Genomic DNA, 19,241 nt, shown 5'->3' with positions numbered 1-19,241 from the left:
TTAATTTCCTTGATTTCACACTACCTGCACATCAAAAAATATGCATGGAACATTGCATAGGATAATGCTAAATGCAAAGTATAGCTCTGTTCTAGCAGTGTTCAGTGAGGTTTATGAACCTAAATAATTAAAGTAATCCGATACTGTATGAGAATCACAGAACAAAGTGTAAAATCAGAGGATGATTAAAACAATTTCTGGGGACATCCATGTTTTTCTTTTGGCCCCAACCATTTTAGAAAAATAGGTATATCTCTCATTTACAGTGACACGCAAAAAGGAGAAAAGGAATAATGTAGAGTCTACAGAAAAACATGAGAAAAATGGAAAGATGAGGCTGATTTTCAGTCCTAGACAGAAAATAAAGTCATGTGTAAGGTAACACACCATAGTCAAATCTTCAAAATCTTTGATAAGGCCATTTTTTTGCCCTTAGAAAATATTTTTTAGCCATAGATTTAACGCTTAAGTTATATTTGGCATTTGCATCTATTTTATCAAATTAATACCAGAGAGCATTTCACAAGTAAATATTACCTGGGCTAAGTAGCAGCCATGATGGCTTGAAGTAGGTTATCAAAATATAAAAGTCTTTATAAATTCATATTCATCTAAAAGTTTGCCCTCAAGTAGACAAGTGAGAAAGACAACCAACATTGTGCTAGATGTTTCTAGCACATGCCACATTTAACACATTTTGCTCAACCCTGGCAGACAATACAAAGGTTATATCAGCTTTCTTAATGTGTTTGCATTTTACTGCTCTCCTTTCTTCACTCTTTATAATCATATGTTCTATTATTTTATTTTTGAAAGGCTTATCTCTTCTCTATCTTTAAACCTACAATGGTCATTCCCACTTGTGTTTGTTTATCCTCCACCCCCCTTTTTTTTTCCAGCCAATCTAAAAACCACTCACCCTTCAAAGCTCCTTGGATAATATTGAAAAAAGGAGTTAGTTTCCTGGTCCCCTGATTAAGACATTGAAAAGGATATGCTTCTACCAAAGGACAGAAACTTGCCAAAGTGATGAGAAAACTTGAATTCTGAAGAGAAAGGAGTAACATTCCCCACCCCACCCCCACCCCAAAATATAAAACTAGAGCCCAGAGAACACAATGAAAAGAAAATAAATGAGGGCAAGATCTCATCATCAAAGAGGAAGCTATATGGAGCCATATCAGTTACAGCATAAGTGATCATCCAAGTTTCAACTTTGACCATGCCTGAAAAGGCAGTCATGGAGGTCCTCCAGTGCCGGCAGGAGGGCCTGGGCTCCTGAGGCTCCGAGGGGAACAGCAGCCTCCAGGTTCTGCCCTTGCCCTCAGGCTTCTAGAGACTTCTCAAAGCTATTCCTCAACTCTGGAACCCCTCTTTCTGCTCTGTGTACGTAAGCTGTGAACAGATACCAGCTCTCATGCGTACACGTGTGTCTACCCAATGCAGGGGAAGATGGTGCTCGTGGCTTCCTCCAGGCAGCCCTCAACCCATCACTCCCTGCAGGGCTTTGGCGTTTGCACGGCCCCTGCTTGAGGCCTGAGCTTTCCTGCTCTCAGCACCCTGGGCCGCGGGCTGCTCCCAGGCCGGGCCCTGGTCTCCCTTCTGCCTCTGGCTGGGTTGCCTGCCCTGGCCAAGTGAGTTCTGACAGTGCCTCCCCTTCCTGGGGCCTTCAGGAAAAGTATTTTTACACCTCTCTCTCTCTCTTCCTTTTTTATTCAACTTGTTACTAAAGAGCTTGTAGTGAGAAAAAAAATTAATATAAGATTTAGTATATTAATATAAAATCTATATTAACATAGATTTTAATGTAAGTGGCAAATAAGATGTTAAATGTATCTCCAACAATCTGTGGCTTGAATTCTTACTGTAAACTGGTAATCAAATGTTAGAGTCTAGCCTTCAAAAAAAACCAAAATAGAACCAAACCACCAGCCAACAACAACCAAAACAAACAGGACTGAGCGGGGCACTAATATTGTCAACCTGCGCTCTACTTGGCTCAGAGGTTAAAGCGTCTGCCTGGAATATGGGGACCCAGGTTCGATCCCTGGGTCAGGAAGATCCCCTGGAGAAAGAAATGGCAACCCACTCCAGTACTCTTGCCTGGAGAATCCCATGGAGGGAGGAGCCTGGTAGGCTACAGTCCATGGGGTCGCAAAGAGTGGGACACGACTGAGCAACTTCACTTTCACTTTCACACTCTACTTGACATTGTCTGATTGCCACCATTTGGGTATTTGTCACTTCCAGGAGGCAGAGTCTTGAGGGAGAGGAGGCAGGACCCCCATGTACGGAATAATTGAGTTAACAAAGACTAAAGTTTCCTTGGTTTCGTCCAGGAGTCTCTGTTACCCCAGCCTGTAGAATTTAATTTTTTGGGGTTGTGCTGGGCCTCCATTGCAGGCACACAGGCTTAGTTGCCCTGAGGTATGTGGTATTTAAGTTCCCCGACCGGGGGACCTGTGTCCCCTGCATGGAAGGTGAATTCATAATCACTAGACCACCAAGGAAGTCTAAGACCTGTAGTTTGAATTTCTGTTCCAAGAATGAGGAAGAAGAACAATACAGAGACAGGCTTAGGTGAGGGAGTACTACGTTAGCAAGTGAAGGATTAAGTGGTAATTAAGATACTTTGCTTTCTTTTCAAAGAGGTTAATCTTTAAAACTGGCAAGGGTATTAGTGGAACTGCAACTTTTTTTTTTTTTTTAAAGTATAGGAAACTCCTATTTAAAGATAAAACATAAGTGTTTGCTTCTGAGACATTCGAGTGGCTGAGTAATCTTTGAAAAATTATAGAAGATGGAACAGAAGTAGTGAAATAGAATACTCCAATACACTGGCCACCTGATATGAAGAGCCAACTCATTAGAAAAGACCCTGATCCTGGGAAGGATTGAGGGCAGGAGGAGAAGGGGACGGCAGAGGATGAGATGGTTGGATGGCATCACATGAGTGTGAGCAAACTTAAGAAGATAGTGAAGGACAGGGAGGCCTGGCGTGCTGCAGTCCATGGGGTTGCAGAGTCAGACACCACTGAGCGACTGAACAACAGATACCTTAATAATCAAAGCAGGGGAGGAAAGAGACAGATTTTAGAAATTCTCGGTTATTAAATTACATTTAATTAGTCCCATAGTAAATTTCTTATAATGAGATATTTTTAAAAATCATGTATACCTAGTTTGAATTTACATACAGTAATACTAATCCTTTTTAGGGATGTAGTTTGTTGAATTTCGACAAACTTACAAAGTTGTGTCATGACTACCATTACCCAAAACATTTTCTTGTAATTCGTTTTGGTCAATACACTTTCTTCATCCCAAGATCCTGGGAATCAGTGTTCTAATTTCTATCTATATAGTTTTTACTTTCCCCCTGAATGTCATATAAATTGGATCATGAAGTCTACAGGCTTTTATCACTGGCTCTTTTCCCTTTGCCTAATAATTTTGGGATTCACCCAGATTGTGGTGTTTATCAATAGACGATTTCTTTTTACTGCTGGTAGGTTTTCCATTAAATGGAATTATTGCAATTTGTTCATGTAATGAATACATCTAAGGGGCTAATATTTTTTTTAAAATATCACTACAGTGTTGCATGGGTTCAGTAATAATAATTGAGTTAACAAAAGCTAAACGTTCCTCAGTTTCCAGTGGAATGCCGCAAGACTCTCATTAATCCTACTCTGCTCCACATCTTAATTGACAATGTGATTGACAGCATCATGGATTTGTAACTTAATGGCTGGCATTAGAATAGAGAGGAAAATTGCTGCATTGGATAACAGAACCAAAGTTCTGAAATACCTTTACGTGGTAAAAAGCTTAGTTGGTGGGCTAAATCAATGATGTGAAATTTAGGAGAGATTAAGGAAAACATCCCCTTGCAGTACATTGAGAAAAGGAGACAGCTGACTCGAGCAATTTTCAGGGAAAAGGCTCACCAAACAGTAAGTCAAACCAAAAAACGAGGGTCAAAATGTGAAGTTTGGATGCTAGCTAGTCAGGCTTATAACTACATTCACCTTGAACTGTTTTCTAAGTAGATTCCAGCTCATTGATTTAATTTTCCCACAACTAATTTCACACTGAGGAGCAGACAGGTTTTGACAACTACCTACTGAGAAAACCCAGACTGTTGTAGTTTACAGCACCCAATGTTCCAGAAAATGTAACTTATATTTAACAGTCATCTTCTTACTTTTACTCATGGTTTTAAAAACCCCTGATTTGCTAGACCTCTTAATCGACATTCTCTACAGCATCTTTCTCGGAGAAGGCAATGGCACCCCACTCCAGTACTCTTGCCTCGGAAATCCCATGGACGGAGGAGCCTAGTAGGCTACAGTCCATGGGGCCGATAAGAGTCAGACACGACTGAGTGACTTCACTTTCACTTTCCATTTTCATGCATTGGAGAAGGAAATGGCAACCCACTCCAGTGTTCTTGCCTGGAGAATCCCAGGGAGTGGGGAGCCTGGTGGGCTTCCATCTATGGGGTCGCACAGAGTCAGACACAACTGACGCGACTTAGCAGCAGCAGCAGCAGCAGAGCATCTTTCTGCCACATAAACCATCTTCTAATTGGCTCAGTTTAGGAAGTTAAGTAACAGTTTGCTGGATCCAGAGGTGAAACCCTATTTTTGACATTGCCCCTAGTGTTAAAGTATGTTTGTTCACATCTCAGCAATGGGACAGACACCAAATGGTAAAACCACCTTTTCTAGGGAGACTCTGCATTAGTGTATGCACACATGTACACACAATTGACTTATACTATTTTTATTGACCTGAACACATACTACAGAGATAGATTTTAACTTTTTAAAGGAAAATATATTGCAACAGTTCAAATTGTACTCTCTGTTAGTGAGATTAAAAATGAAAAAATTGAGAAACTCCCTGGTGGTCCAGTGGCTAAGACTTCGAGTTCCCAATGCAGGGGGTCTGGATTCGATCCCTGGTCAAGGACCTAGATTCCACATGTCTCAACTAAGACTTTGCATGCTGCAACTAAGACCCAGCACAGCCAAATAAAGAAATAAATATTTTTTAAAAAAAGAAGAAATTGAGGAAAAATGAAAGCGGTCATAGAGGATAGTAGAGAAGAGATTGTTGCTTGAAAAAGAATAAATTGTTATTCTTTATTCATTCTCCCTGTGCAATTTTCTAAGAAGACGTTATTAACAACCCATCTTTAACTCCAGCAGTATTTATGTTTATAAACTACTTGACATTAATCATGAGGAATTATCAGGAGACTTCTATATAATAGAAATTTCACAAACTCCCTGTGATCTCTGGCTAAATGAATATTTTTTGCTTGTGGCTACATCCTTACGTATTTATCTTTAAAATCTCCAAAGCTTCAGTGCTTACTTGGAATATAGGTTAATATAGGATCTGAATAAACATCTACCAGAGGAACAAGTAAATATAGTTTACATTTCAACAGCCTTGCTGTCCGCTAGAGACATGTTACAAAGCTTTTTCCATATTGCCCTAATTGTCCTTCAGAAATGCTTTATCATTACTTTAATTGATTTGTCTAAACTAATTTAAATTAAGCTACTAAGGTAATTTTCTAAAGCATGGCCTAAAGCAAATTTCTATGGAATCTTCCCCTGAATTCTTCCTATCTTGGCAAGAGTTGGGCCTGGCACACGAAAAGACGGATCAACACCACTAATATTAGAGAAATGCAAATCAAAACAACAATGAGACATTACCTCACACTTTTCAGAATTGCTATCAACAAAAGTATCAACAAATTGCTATCATTTGCAAGTAACAAATGTTGGTAACGATGTGGAGAAAAGGAAAACCTTATACACTGTTGATAGGAACATACCTTGGTAGAAAACAGTATGGAGCTTTCTCAAAAAACTAAAAATAGAGCTATGATATGATATCCAGCAATTCCACTCTTGGGTATATATCCAGAAAAAAATGAAAGCACTAATACAAAAAGATACATGTATGCCAGTGTTCACAGCATCATTATTTACAATTGCCAACATATGGAAGCAACCCAACTGTCCATCAACAGATGAATTTGCAAAGATGTGGTATAGCCACTGCAGGAAAAACTAAGGTCTGCCATTTTAAGCAATGTGAATGAACCCAGTGAATATCATGCTTAGTGAAATAAGTCAGAAAAAGACAAAGACAAATACTGTATGAAATCACTTATATGTGGAGTCTAAAAAATAACACAGATAAATGACTATAACAATACAAAAACAGACTCACAGATACAGAAAACAAACTAGTACTTACCAGAGGGCAGAAGGAAGGGGAGAGGGGCAAGTTAGGGTTAGAGGATTAAGAGATCCAGTTATTATGTATAATAGATAAGCAATAAGGATACACTGTATAGCACAGGGAATTATAGTCATTATCTTATAATAACATTTTAAAAAGTCTAAACATACTGAATCACTGTGCTATATACTATATACTGATATATACTGAAACTAACATAGTACTGTAAGTCAACTGTACTTGAATTTTAAAAAAAGTTGGGCCTGAGGTCCAACATATCCTTTCTACCTACTAAGTAAACATTCTCTAATGGCAGAAAGTGAAGAGGAACTAAAGAGCTTCTTGATGAAAGTAAAAGAGGAGAGTGAAAAAGCTGGCTTAAAACTCAACATTAAAAAACTAAATCATGGCATTTGGTCCCATCACTTCATAGCAAATAGAAGGGGGAAAAGTGGAAGCAGTGAGAGATCTTATTTTCTTGGGCTCCAAGATCACTATGCACAGTGACTGCAGCTATGAAATTAAAAGACACTTGGAAGGAAAGGACATTTGTTACTTACTTTCCTTGGAAGGAAAGTTATGACAAACCTAGACAGCATATTAAAAAGCAGAGACATCATTTTGCTGACAAAGGTCCATATAGTCAAAGCTATAGTTCTTCCAGTAATCGTGTACAATGTGATAGCTGGACCATAAAGAAGGCTGAGCGCTGAAGAATTGATGCTTTCAAACTGTGGTGCTGGGGAAAACTCTTGAGAGTCCCTTGGAAGGCAAGGAGATCAAAGCTGTCAGTCCTAAAGGAACTCAACCCTGAATATTCATTGGAAGGACTGATGCTGTAGCTGTAGCTCTAGTACTGTGGCCACCTGATGTGGAGAGCCGACCCACTGGAAAGGACCCTGACACTGGGAAAGATTGAAGGCAAAAGGAGAAGGGAGTGGCAGAGGATGAGATGGTTAAATAGCATCATCGACTCAATGGACATGAATTTAAGCAAACTCTGCAAGATAGTGAAGGATAGAGGAGCCTGGGGTGCTGCAGTCCATTGGGTCACAAAGAGTCAGACAAGACTCAACAACTGAACAATAACAACAACGAGCAAACACTAATTTAACAGGATTAGAAGGAAAATGAAAGTCTCATTACTATGTGCCACTGAAGACTGCCTCACTCAGTTGTGTCCAACAACCAAGGACAGATTTTTTTGGCTTTCTTTTGGGAAACAAAAAGCTGGGCGTAGTAGATACTATTATGCTGCAAACTGGAAGACTGAAATTCAAGGGAAATATCCTGGGACTTCCCTGGTGGCCCAGGGGTTAGGGCTCTGTGCTTCTCCTGCAGGGGGCATAGGTTTGATCCCTGGTCGGGGAACTAAGATCCCATAAACCACACGGCCAAACAAAAAACAAAAAGACAAAAAGAAAGAAAGAAGATTATCATTTAGATAATTAGAGCAAAACCTGATTTTATTTTATCAAATTTTAACTTTCTATCTGGAAAAGTTTTGGTGTCTGTAAAGGTTGAACTAGTTTGGGCTGCTCCTATTATTTTGTTATGTTGCATCACGCCAGTGTGTGCTTGCTCTCATGCATCTTTGATGTCCTGCATAGCATACGGATGCCACTGTCACCAACCTCAGTTCTGCTTTCTGGCCTCCGGGAGGCATGCAGGTAGCAAGATTTAAAGGGAAGATAAGTCTTCTTTTCCTTCTCTCCTGGATTATTCAATGACTGCAGGTTTGGGTCCAACTGTAGCCTGAGGCTCAGTCTGTACTCCTCACTACAGTTTTAGGTGGCAGCTGGAAAAATGCCTCCTTCCACTTGTGAGAAAAGCCATGAGGGCAGGAGGCTGGGAAATAGCCACTGGAGAACACCAGCAAAGGATTGTGGGGCTTCTCTGCAAAACCTTAGTTCTTTTCAGAACCATGAGGGGAAGATGCTTCATGTCTCCTGAATATAGGTCATGGAGAGAGACCTCAGCCTGAGAAAAACAGCTGGGGCCTTTGCACCCAGAGCTGCTTGATGACATCTATCCTTTGTAGCCTAACCGGCAGAGGAAGCAGAGAAAAAGGGAACTGGCTGACTGTGCTTATTGTCTACATAAATTATATTATCCCATTGGCCCAAGGGCTTTTAAAATGGAGGTTGATTGAGGTGCATAATTAAGGTGTATGATTCTCTGGTAGTGAGGAATCCTTATAGTCCACTCATTAGCAAGGCCTGTCAACATTCAGAAAAGGTTCTGTGGTTCCTTTGGGTGCTGGTTCTCAACCCTGGATACATGCAAAAATCACCCAGGGACATTATTTAAAAAATGCCAGTGGTCTGGATGGGAGGGGAATTTAGGGGGAAAATGGATACATGTATAGTATGTTCATTGCTGTTCACCTGAAACTCACAACACTAGTCTCCTATATGCTGAACCTAAAACTCCCCAAAAACGTTATCAAATGACCTGCAATAGATGTTTGAATGTTCGAATCTCTTGCAGCATTTGGTTTGGGGCCATGCATGTTGGGAAGTGGTGCTTCCCTGGTGGCTTAGTCAGTAAAGAGTCTGCCTGCAGTGAAGGAGACCTGGTTCGATCCTTGGGTCAGGAAGGTCCCTTGGAGGAGGAAATGGCAACCCACTCTAGTGTGATTGCTTGGGAATTCTCATGGACAGAGGAGCCCGGCAGGGGTTGCAGGAGTTGAACATGACTGAGTGACTAAATCACTGCCACCTTATGAAGTATAATAAATGTTGGCAACTGATTTACACTTTAATTTCCTGCTTAACATTAAATGAAGGTAAGTAATTTAATGTAGATTCACACAAGAAAGGCATCGTGGTTTCACTTGTCTGCTAAGGAAAACAGTTGTCTGTTTTATTTTTTAGTCTATATTTCTTTCTATTGAAAGTTTTCCTTCAAGGGAAATGGGTTTTTTTCTCTTATGTAAATACAGACTATCCTTTTTAACTTAAATAGTGAATAAGACTTGACCACTTACACATTACGTTTTTCTTTGCAGTTGTGAATGTAAGTACATTTTTTGAGTTTAAGTTTTAAAGTTTAATTTCAACCTTATAAAAAGGAGTTTAAGTTGGCAAAGCATACGATTTTTTTTCCTTCACAATTCAGGCCTATTATTTCCGATATTCTTAAATAAAATGGTCTTTGAAGTCGCCTTGAACTGGCAAAACATCCTCAAGGAGGCCTAATGATTCTATTTCTTAAATCCAAGCCTAGTCATGTAATTTATTTTATGATGTTTTTCTTTGGGGATTGGAGGTTGGAGATTTAATTGAAATTTAAATTGAAATTACTTCTCTTCTGCCAATAACAATGCTTTCACAAGATTAATAAAATAGCCCCTCCTCACCATTTTTCCATCCCAAGAAAATTTAAAAAATAAAAGCAAACAACAAAAACAGTATACATCTTAGGCTCCTTGGAGAGGAAGACTAAACATGCTCACATTTAGTAGAGACACATATCCTATCTTCCACGTGTCGCCAAGCCAGAGCACTCAGAAAACACTAGTCAAGTTGACTGGAGTGCATGTTATGTGTGGAACACAAAGAAAAGGAAGATGAATAGCCCAGAAAGAGAAAACTCAGAAAGACATGAGAGCTGCCTTTAGAAACTGGAAGGGAAACAGGATTAAACTGACTCTGTAGGGCCCCCAAGGAGTGGAATGTTAGGAAGACAGATGTTGCCTCAGTGGAAGGAAGGCATTTCTAATAGAGCTGTCAGAGCTAGAAGGGATGCCGAGGCAAGAAAAGAGCCGCCTATCATGGGAAGGTGTTCAGCCTGGAATGGGTGACAACTTGACAGGGATGTTGGAGGGACGATCCAAATGTTGAAGGAGAGTGGGCAACTTGAGGGGCCTTCCAACACTGAGAATCAATGATGAAAATTTAATCACCAGCAAACACAGATATCTAGGAAGCCTAGGCATTTCTTATTTCCAAGTGTTACAGAATTTGTAGGAGAGTCTATTTCTAAGAAGATGTGATGTCAGTACACTTTATGACTCAAACAGAAGAATTTAAGTACATTGATCATTTCACTTCCCCAGCCCATGGTTCAATTAAAATACTATGGCCCTGGGAAGGAAACAAGGGAGAATGCATACAAGACCTAACAGAGTTAGTATCATAATCTACATTTAGTAAAATATTTATTGGGCACATACTAGTGCTAGGAGCTTCCCCAGTGGCTCAAGCAGTAAAGAATTTGCCTGCAATGCAGGAGACACGGGTTCAATCCCTGAGTCAGGAAGATCCCCTAGAGAAAGAAATGGCAACCCACTCCAGTATTCTTGCCTGGAGAATCCCATGGACAGAGGAGCCTGGCGGGCTACAGTCCATAGGGTCGTAAAAGATTTGGACACAACAGAGCATGCACACACAGTCATTCATTTACCAGTGCTAAGTACTGTGGATCTAAAGAGGAAATCCTTCAAGTACCTGCTGTATAGCACAGGGAACTATTCTCAATATTTTGTAATAACTTATAAGGGAAAAGAATCTGAAAAAGGACATATATGTATGTATAACTGAATCACTGTGCTGTACTCCTGAAACTAACATGATTGTAACTCAACTGCACTTCAACTATAAAAGTATTTACAGTAAAAAAAAAAAAAAAAGAAGACATCCTTTCCGAATTATCCCCGGTAACTACCTGCACTCTGCTTAACCCTCTATTATAAGCTCCCTCTCTCTTGTATTTTAAATCTTTGTATGTAATTGTCTTCCATATTAGAAGTTCTTAAAGATGGGACAATTCTTTAGCCGTCTTTGTACCGCCTGCCATTAGCATGGAAAAATACAAGAAAAAATAAAATAGACTCCCAAGGTGGGTGTTGAGAAAGAAAACGTCCTTATTTTTCTGATAGGCTGTTTTCTCTAAACTAAGTATTAGAAAGGGCTTTCCTGGTGGCTCAGTCAGTAAAGAGTCTGCCAGCAATGTGGGAGACCCAGGTTCGATCCCTGGGTCGGGAAGATTCCCTGGAGAAGGAAATGGCAAACCCACTCCAGTATTCTTCCCTGGAGAATCCCATTAGAAACAGTCTAACTTCCTCCCTTTATGTTTGCTGCACTTTCACTTGACCTCAGATTCAAGGATATTATGAGAACATAAGAACAAAGAAGGGCAAAGTTATTAATTTCTTGAGCTCTCCAAGAAGGGAATCCCTATCATTTCAGAAAATCAGAGTTTTGATTTCTGTCTGAATGGTGTCTGTAGGGGTGTCTGTAGATTTTTATCAACTGTCTTCCCCTTTCCCGTAGGTGTTGTGGTGTCTGCTATGTTCTCTAAAGCAATATACACTTTGGATGGCACTCAGTAAACTACAAATAACGAATAAACCTGCCTCCTGTCATTTTGATAGAAACAAGCAGCATCCCAGGCTGTGAGTCAATCAGCAGAAGGGTCACTGCTCTGCCCACAGTTTCCCAGAGCACCCTGATATGTCAGCTACCACAGAAAACTGGAAGTAGTTATTTGGGCTTCACAAGGCCAGTTCATTTCCTAGCTCTACCTGGACATATTCAATCTGTTGAAAGTAAGCCAGAGTTCTCCAGATATCAAAGCAGCCACCCTGGAAGGTGTAATTCAAGAAGTTCGCATTGGGAAGGAGATTTTGATCAAATAAAACAGTGTAGCACAACTTGATGCTACCAGAGTTGTCTCTATGCCTGTCTAATTACACTGTCTCCTTACTTCTTTCCCAGCCGGCACTCAGCAAAAACAGTGGAAATCAGTCTCTCCCAATGGACTGCTTTCAATGTCAGATGTAATATACTTTCTTTCTAAGTCATTTTTCTCTTGAGCTGATGCTTCTGTCAAAATTAAAGTTACCACTACCAGGAAATTATGAAATAGATACCCTCCACACTAACACATTGCTACCCAGATTATCAGTAAGATAATAGATGTAGAATTCATTTAATTCACTAGTGTACAAGATAGAACTTTACATAATTCTCAGTCACTTTAAAAATGAATTCGAATTATTTTTTCTTTTAAGGGAAAAAAAGCTAATAGTCTAGGAATATCCTAGGACTGTGGCTCTTTCAAGCTGTCTATGAAAATCAACTTCAGATTTTGCAAATTATACAGATGCCTGACTCCAATCTGAGACCTGACCTATTAAATCAGATCTTTAAGAATGTACATCAGGTTTCAAGATTTTTAAAAAGCTTCAAGAGAAATTCCACTATGAAGCCACATTTAAGAGCTACATTTTTAAAGTGTAGAGTCTTTTTCCAAGGTCAGGCAACAAGCTGGACTTTACAGTCCTATTAAGATATTTTACTGAGGCTACTTTTAATAAATGCATAGTAAAAACCAAAAAATACACATTTAAATTCAGTTTACAGCAGGAAACTTAAGTTTGGATTTTAATTGGAAATGTCAATCATGTTTAAACCCTTTGTTTAAAAGAAAATTCTTTAACACATGCAAAAAAGTGAAGTTGGACACATACTGTATACAAAAATTAATTCAAAATGGATCAAAGACCTAAACATAAGGCCTAAAACTATAAAACTCTTAGAAGAAAACCTACTAGGGGGAAAGCTTCATGACACTGCAAATGGCAAGGATTCCCTGGAAATGACACCAAAATCACAGGCAGTGAAAGTAAAAATAGGCAAATTGAACTACATCAAAAACTTCTGTACATCAAAGAATACCACAGAATAAAGAGGCAACCTATAGAGTGGGAGAAAATACAAATCATATGTCTAATACGGGGTTTATATACAGATTCATAAAGAACGACAACTGAACAACACAAAGCAATCATGTTTACAAATGGCAAAGGATGTAAATAAATATCTTTCCAAAGATATCACAGAAATAGCCAACAAGCATATTAAAAGATGATTAACATCACAATCATTAAGGAAATACAAATCGAAACTTCAATGAAATATCACTTCACACTCACTAGGGTAACTACCACCCACCCCCCAAATCAAACCACGATGGTGAATAACAAGTGGGGGCCCTGTGCACTCTGGGTGGGAATGTAAAACGGTACACCCACATTAGAAAACAATATGACATTTTCTCAAAAATTAAAAATAGAAAACCACATGACATAGTGACTTTACTACTGGACATATATACAAAAAAAATTGAAAGCAGGCTCTCCAGGACATATTTGCACATGTATGTTCAGAGTAGCAGTATTCACAATAGCCAAGAACAGAGTAGCACCATTCACAATAGCCAATAAGTGGAAGAAACCCAAGTATCCACTAATGGATGAATGGATAAACAAAATGTGGTTTATGCATACAGAAGAATACCACTTAGTCTTAAAGGGAAGGAAATTTAACATGTGCTACAACATACATGAACCTTGAGGATATTATGCAAAGTGGAATAAGCCAGTCACAAAAAGAAAATACTTATCAATTTACTTATACAAAGTATTTAGTCAAATTCATAGAGACAGAAAGTAGAATGGTGGTTGTCAGGGGTTGGGAGGAAGGGGAAATTTGTTGTTTAATGATTATAGGGTTTCAGATTTGCAAAATGAAAAAGTCTTGGAGATTGTTTGCCTAAAAATGTGACTATACTGAATACTACTGTATTAGAAATCATTAAGATGGTAAATTTTGTGTTGCGTGTTTTTTTTTTTTTAACCACATTTTTTAAAATGATATAATTTAGGAAATTTGCTATAAGGTAAATTTTGGTTAAGTGATATCTAGTGTCATACTATCTGCCATTATGAAATCCAGAAGATTTCATCTAAATAAATAATCTGGGATGTAGTTAAAGCAAAATAAATGAAAAAATCTGACAAACATTAAAAAAGTATAGTAAATGAGAGTTAAAACTTTCTGATGGCAAACTCTTCAGCATATAAATAACAACACCAAAATTTTATACGTGATACTTTTATAAGTAGATATACCAGGTAATGTTGAATGTTTTAAGACATGGTTATACATTTCAAATTGCTGTGATTGAGAATCTGCAGCCATACATCCTCTCGAGAGTTTTACACCCAAAATGTAATCTCTCCCTTTTTTCTTTAAACTGAGAATAAGGAGGGGGTAATTTACCATACATTTAGCTCTTCTTCGGGAAACATCAGATTAGTTTCTCTGGGTAATTCTAGACTAGATTGTTATCATATTCTGCATGGGTAGGAACCAAATAGCATATAAAACACACTAGAAAACATTCAGCCCAAGTGTAGCAATGAACATTTTCTCTAAAGAGTCCTGAGGCATTAAGCTGGCAGTGACTAAAAATTATAAACAAATCAGCGGATTGTGCCTATGCTAAACAAACAAATGGTTGCTGATAGTCAATTTACACATTGATATGTAGTCTGTTTTGAGCCTGGTAAAGGACAGACCACTGTCCAAAAAAGCTGCAACATCTGTGATTGGAAATGACCTAGTACACATGACAGAGAGCCCCAGTTCTCTGTATTTGAACAGTGAATTCCTTCTTAGAGTAAATTCGTAACTCAACAAACTTCCTTAAATCCAGAATTAAACTTGCATAAAAATTATTAAGTTTTTAATTGAACTTCTGTTGAAATTATCTTTTTAGTATGTACATAAATAAAAATATGGAAAATATTTGTACAGATATGATAGTAGAAACCTTTAAACTTGGATCAGTGGTGCAGTAAACAGTGTTTATTTATCAAATGCTTACTCTATGCTCATTTTCTCACTTTAGCCCACTGCCACTATATAATGGCAGGGTTCTTATTCCATCTAAAGCTATAGAAAGATAAGCTTGAGAAGAATACATACATTGCCCTAGATAACCCAGATCAAATGTACTAGGGGTCCGGATTTGAAGACAAGTTCTCTTGACTCCAAAACCTTTTGCTCTTACCTCTGGGCACTATACTTTCTCCAATTTTAGCACATTCACCTTCACTAATCCAATTGAATGGTAGGAGAAAAGTCCTGGGAACATATACTACATTTGATTCATTTTTAGAAGATAAATTCTAAGTTTAGTTTTCAGAGATGTGTCTGTTACATCTTGAGGAGCATTGTGATGCATGAAAAAAATATTCTTTTTTGACAATCTCTAAATTGCTATGGTTTTTCCAGTAGTCATGTATGGATGTGAAAGTTGGACTGTGAAGAAAGCTGAGTGCCAAAGAATTGATGCTTTTGAACTGTGGTGTTGGAGAAGACTCTTGAGAGTCCCTTGGACCGCAAGGAGATCCAACCAGTCCATTCTAAAGGAGATCAGTCCCGGGTGTTCTTTGGAAGGACTGATGCTAAAGCTGAAACTCCAATACTTTGGTCACCTCATGCGAAGAGTTGACTCATTGGAAAAGACTCTGATGCTGGGATAGACTGGGGACAGGAGGAGAAGGGGACGATAGAGTATGAGATAGCTGGATGGCATCACCAACTCAATGGACATGAGTTTGGGTGAACTCTGGGAGTTGGTGATGGACAGGGAGGCCTGGTGTGCTGCAATTCATGAGGTCGCAAAGAGTCGGACACGACTGAGTGACTGAACTGAACTGAACTGAACTGAAATTGCATATAAAATTCCAATTTATTAAATACTCACTACTTTATATAATGTAATATCCTCTTCAAAGGCATTATAGTCATCGAGAGGTATCAAAAACTTTTTAAAGTTTAATTTATGTTAGTCTTTCCTTAGCGTTGCTTTTTTAAAAAACTAAATGATAGTAATAAAAAAAGAGGATAAATATTTTAATTGGTGAGAAATACCATGTTGGCATTAGAATTCTAGAGTTTTACAATTGGAAGTCACCTGAAAAATTATCACAATCTTTTTCACATTGCATTCAGGGTATAAATTAATCAGGAAAAACAGTCTATTCTCTTCCAAAGTATCTCAGAAAATTAAAGATATGCTTTCAATAATCCTGGGTTCTTTAAAAGTATCCGGGTTCTTTAAAATATGTTTTTGTGGTCTAACTTAAGAACCATTAACTGAGGTGTACAATTTCTAACTGCAGAGAAATCATTAACGTAGTCCTGGAAAAATCAGTCTATGATAGCCTACTAATTTCATCTGTGCATTCAACAATTTATTTAATCAAGATAAAGAACTGCTTAAAGGATTTCAGTATCCTAATCTGAAAGTGTTCTTGTCTGAAATAACAGCGCTCACTCTCAAAGTCACAAACTCTTGGAAATCACACAAAAATATAAATTTTCTGATCCAAAGTGCTTTATGCTTTATTTATCTTTACAATTTGATCTCAGATGCTTGGAATTTCAAAAAATTCAGGCAACATCATACAAATATATATGTTATCTCTAAATGGAACTGTGGCAGGACTACAAACATGCCTAAGTTAGTAAAGACTGTTTTAACAATGGAAAAGAGAGTCAACAGAGGGGAGAATGGGGGAAAGGGATAGTTAGGGAATTGGGGATGGACATGTACACACTGCTATATTTAAAATGGATAACTAACAAGGACCTGCTGTATATAGCACATGGAACTCTGCTCAGTGTTATGCGGCAGCTTGGATGAGAGGGGATTTAGGGGAGAATGGATACATGTATACGCATGGCTGAGTCCCTTCACTGCGCACCTGAAACTCTCCCAACATTATTAATCAGCTATCCCCCAATACAAAGAAAAAGTTTTTTTAAAAAGGGGAGTCCAACCAAATTGGAAAACCAGTCTTACCTGAAATGTGTTAAGTGTCTCTGAATGTCAAGGTCTAGAATTGGAGTGGGTCTGGAGGATCCCAGCGGTGATCTATCTTGGCTCAAGAGGTCTTGAAATTCTTTACAAATTTGTCTAAAATGAAAGACTCAAAATTAAGGTTGAACTCTTTAAACAGGGTTTTAATTTCATTGCATGATATCTTTCCAAAAGTTTGTTTTCTCTTTTAAAAGAAGGCTTGATAAAATTTCACAAAACAACCTCTGAAGTTCCATCTACAACACACAGGTGAGGAGGGACGAATTGACAGAATAACACTGAAACATACCCATTAACATATATTAAAAAGACAGCCAGTTGGAATTTGCTATAATGATGCAGGGAGTTCAAACCCAGCACTCTGTAACAACCTAGAGGGGTGGGATGGGGTGGGAGGTGAGAGGAGGTTCAACAGGGAGGGGACATATGCATGCATATGGCTGATTCATCTTAATGTTTGGCAGAAAATAACATAATATTGTAAAGCAATTATTCTCTTATTAAAAAGAAACATAAAAAAACATACAGATGAGGTTCACAATGGCAACTATGTCTCAAGTACTATAAGATGATTATTTAAATATATTAAAAAATTTAAATGGAGGTTAAAACATTGCTTTAGTTCTTGTATTAGGATATTTGAATATTTTTGATAATTGAATAAACTAATTTATAAGTTGGCAAATCAACTGCCATGCTGTTTAAACAATAGAATCAGTTACAATAAAGTTAAAGCTGAGGAAGAAATGAGGAAAAAGCAAGTATGGAAAAATTTAGCTTATGCTAAGCAATTCAAGTACATCACACATGAAGCTGTATCCGGAGAAGTTTCAGAATTTCAACCTTGATGTTTGATTCTTCTTCTTAACTCACTGACTTAGGAGAGCCTCCAGACTTAAAAACAGATGACAACTTTGTAGATTTCCTTTAGGCAATTATTATATCTTATTATGACAGTTACTGAGTTATTATTTTTAAGCTTGATTTCATTCTTATTTAGATTGTTATTTATGAAGCTACAGTAAGAAATGTTCTTATTTTTTAAGCAAAATGTCACATTATGAATTATGTAATGCACAAGATGATCTTTGGTGAATCATAAATTCTAACTTTATCACTTACGTCATTGTCCTTAAGGACATAACTTTTTAGCTGATGTCTGAATTTAAAGTTCTGTTTTTCCTTTGACCATCAATGTTACGCTATCAATTAAAACTCCCTAGCTTTACCCTAACACAGATTAGTGTTAATCATACTGAATTCTAAATTCAATGAAGAGGTTTACTCATGTTTTTCAAAAATCAAATAAATATTTTGTCGGGTACATTTTTCGATTCCCAAAACTGTCTAACTCATTTCTATTCCTCTCTTTAAATAATTGTCTAATTAATCAAAATATTTCGTTAATCAACAAAGCCCTGGGAACTATGAGGAGTTAGGAGGCTAATGGCATTTAACAAGCCCTTCGTACAATTGTATATTTGGCAATATAATTAAATAGAACAGAATCTGTTATTCATAGAGGTTAAAAAAAAATATGCAGCCCAATGTGCCAAGGCAGATCAGTAATTGGGTCTCTCATCTAAAGAATTTTGAATTTTGTATATATTTTGGATACAGTTGTCACAGTCTTGTGAACAAAGGTGAACTAATCAGAATGTAATGAATATCCATATAGACTACTTCATTTCAACTTTGAACATTTTATTTGAAAACAGCCAGTGCTTTACTGCTGGAAAAATTAGAAACTACTCAGAACACATGTTGGATGCACTAATATGTTACAGAAAGGCATTAATTCCAAAACTCTCCTTACTTCATCTACTTATATTAATGACTACTTGTATTTAGTACATTTGCTATGACTGCATAGTCTCTGGTTCTTCAATCCTTCATATGGTCTAAAAAAAGATGGAATGGATATATAAAACCACAAAGACAAATTATTTTGTCTGTCTCTTAATTTTTAGATATTTATAGCCTATCTACTCTTGTATAAAATAAGGTAATTTTAATTAGTGAATTCAATTCTTGCTTGGGCAGAGGGATCAAAAAGAATTACATGTTCTTGAAATATTTTTTGAAATCAAAGTTCAAAATATCACCTAAAATAATATATACTACTTAGATCCCAGGTAACAGGGAAATACTACTCCTTATTGAATCCACTACTGTAAGACAGATGTTTCTGTATAACTTTGACAAATATGAAAATACTGATGCTTCCCTTACTTCTCCTAACTTCTTCTAATGTTTACTTCTATGAAAACAAAATCTCAGCATCCATTTGA

At 37.6% G+C, this 19,241-nt stretch overlaps 1 protein-coding gene across 1 annotated transcript in view; it reads right to left on the bottom strand.

The window, feature by feature from the left end:
- The window catches only part of TFAP2D (transcription factor AP-2 delta), a 59,476-nt gene that overhangs the window by 4,467 nt on the left and 35,768 nt on the right, over window positions 1-19,241 (bottom strand). Inside the window, exon 7 of the mRNA XM_019985401.2 lies at window positions 16,933-17,046. Coding sequence (XP_019840960.2) covers window positions 16,933-17,046 — 114 coding nt within the window. The remainder of the gene's footprint in view (window positions 1-16,932; window positions 17,047-19,241) is intronic.

Source organism: Bos indicus, chromosome 23, assembly GCF_029378745.1.
Source record: "Bos indicus isolate NIAB-ARS_2022 breed Sahiwal x Tharparkar chromosome 23, NIAB-ARS_B.indTharparkar_mat_pri_1.0, whole genome shotgun sequence".
NCBI classification, from domain to species: Eukaryota; Metazoa; Chordata; class Mammalia; order Artiodactyla; family Bovidae; genus Bos; species Bos indicus.
Note: the sequence above shows the minus strand (reverse complement) of the source record. Positions and strands in the feature narration are given on the sequence as shown.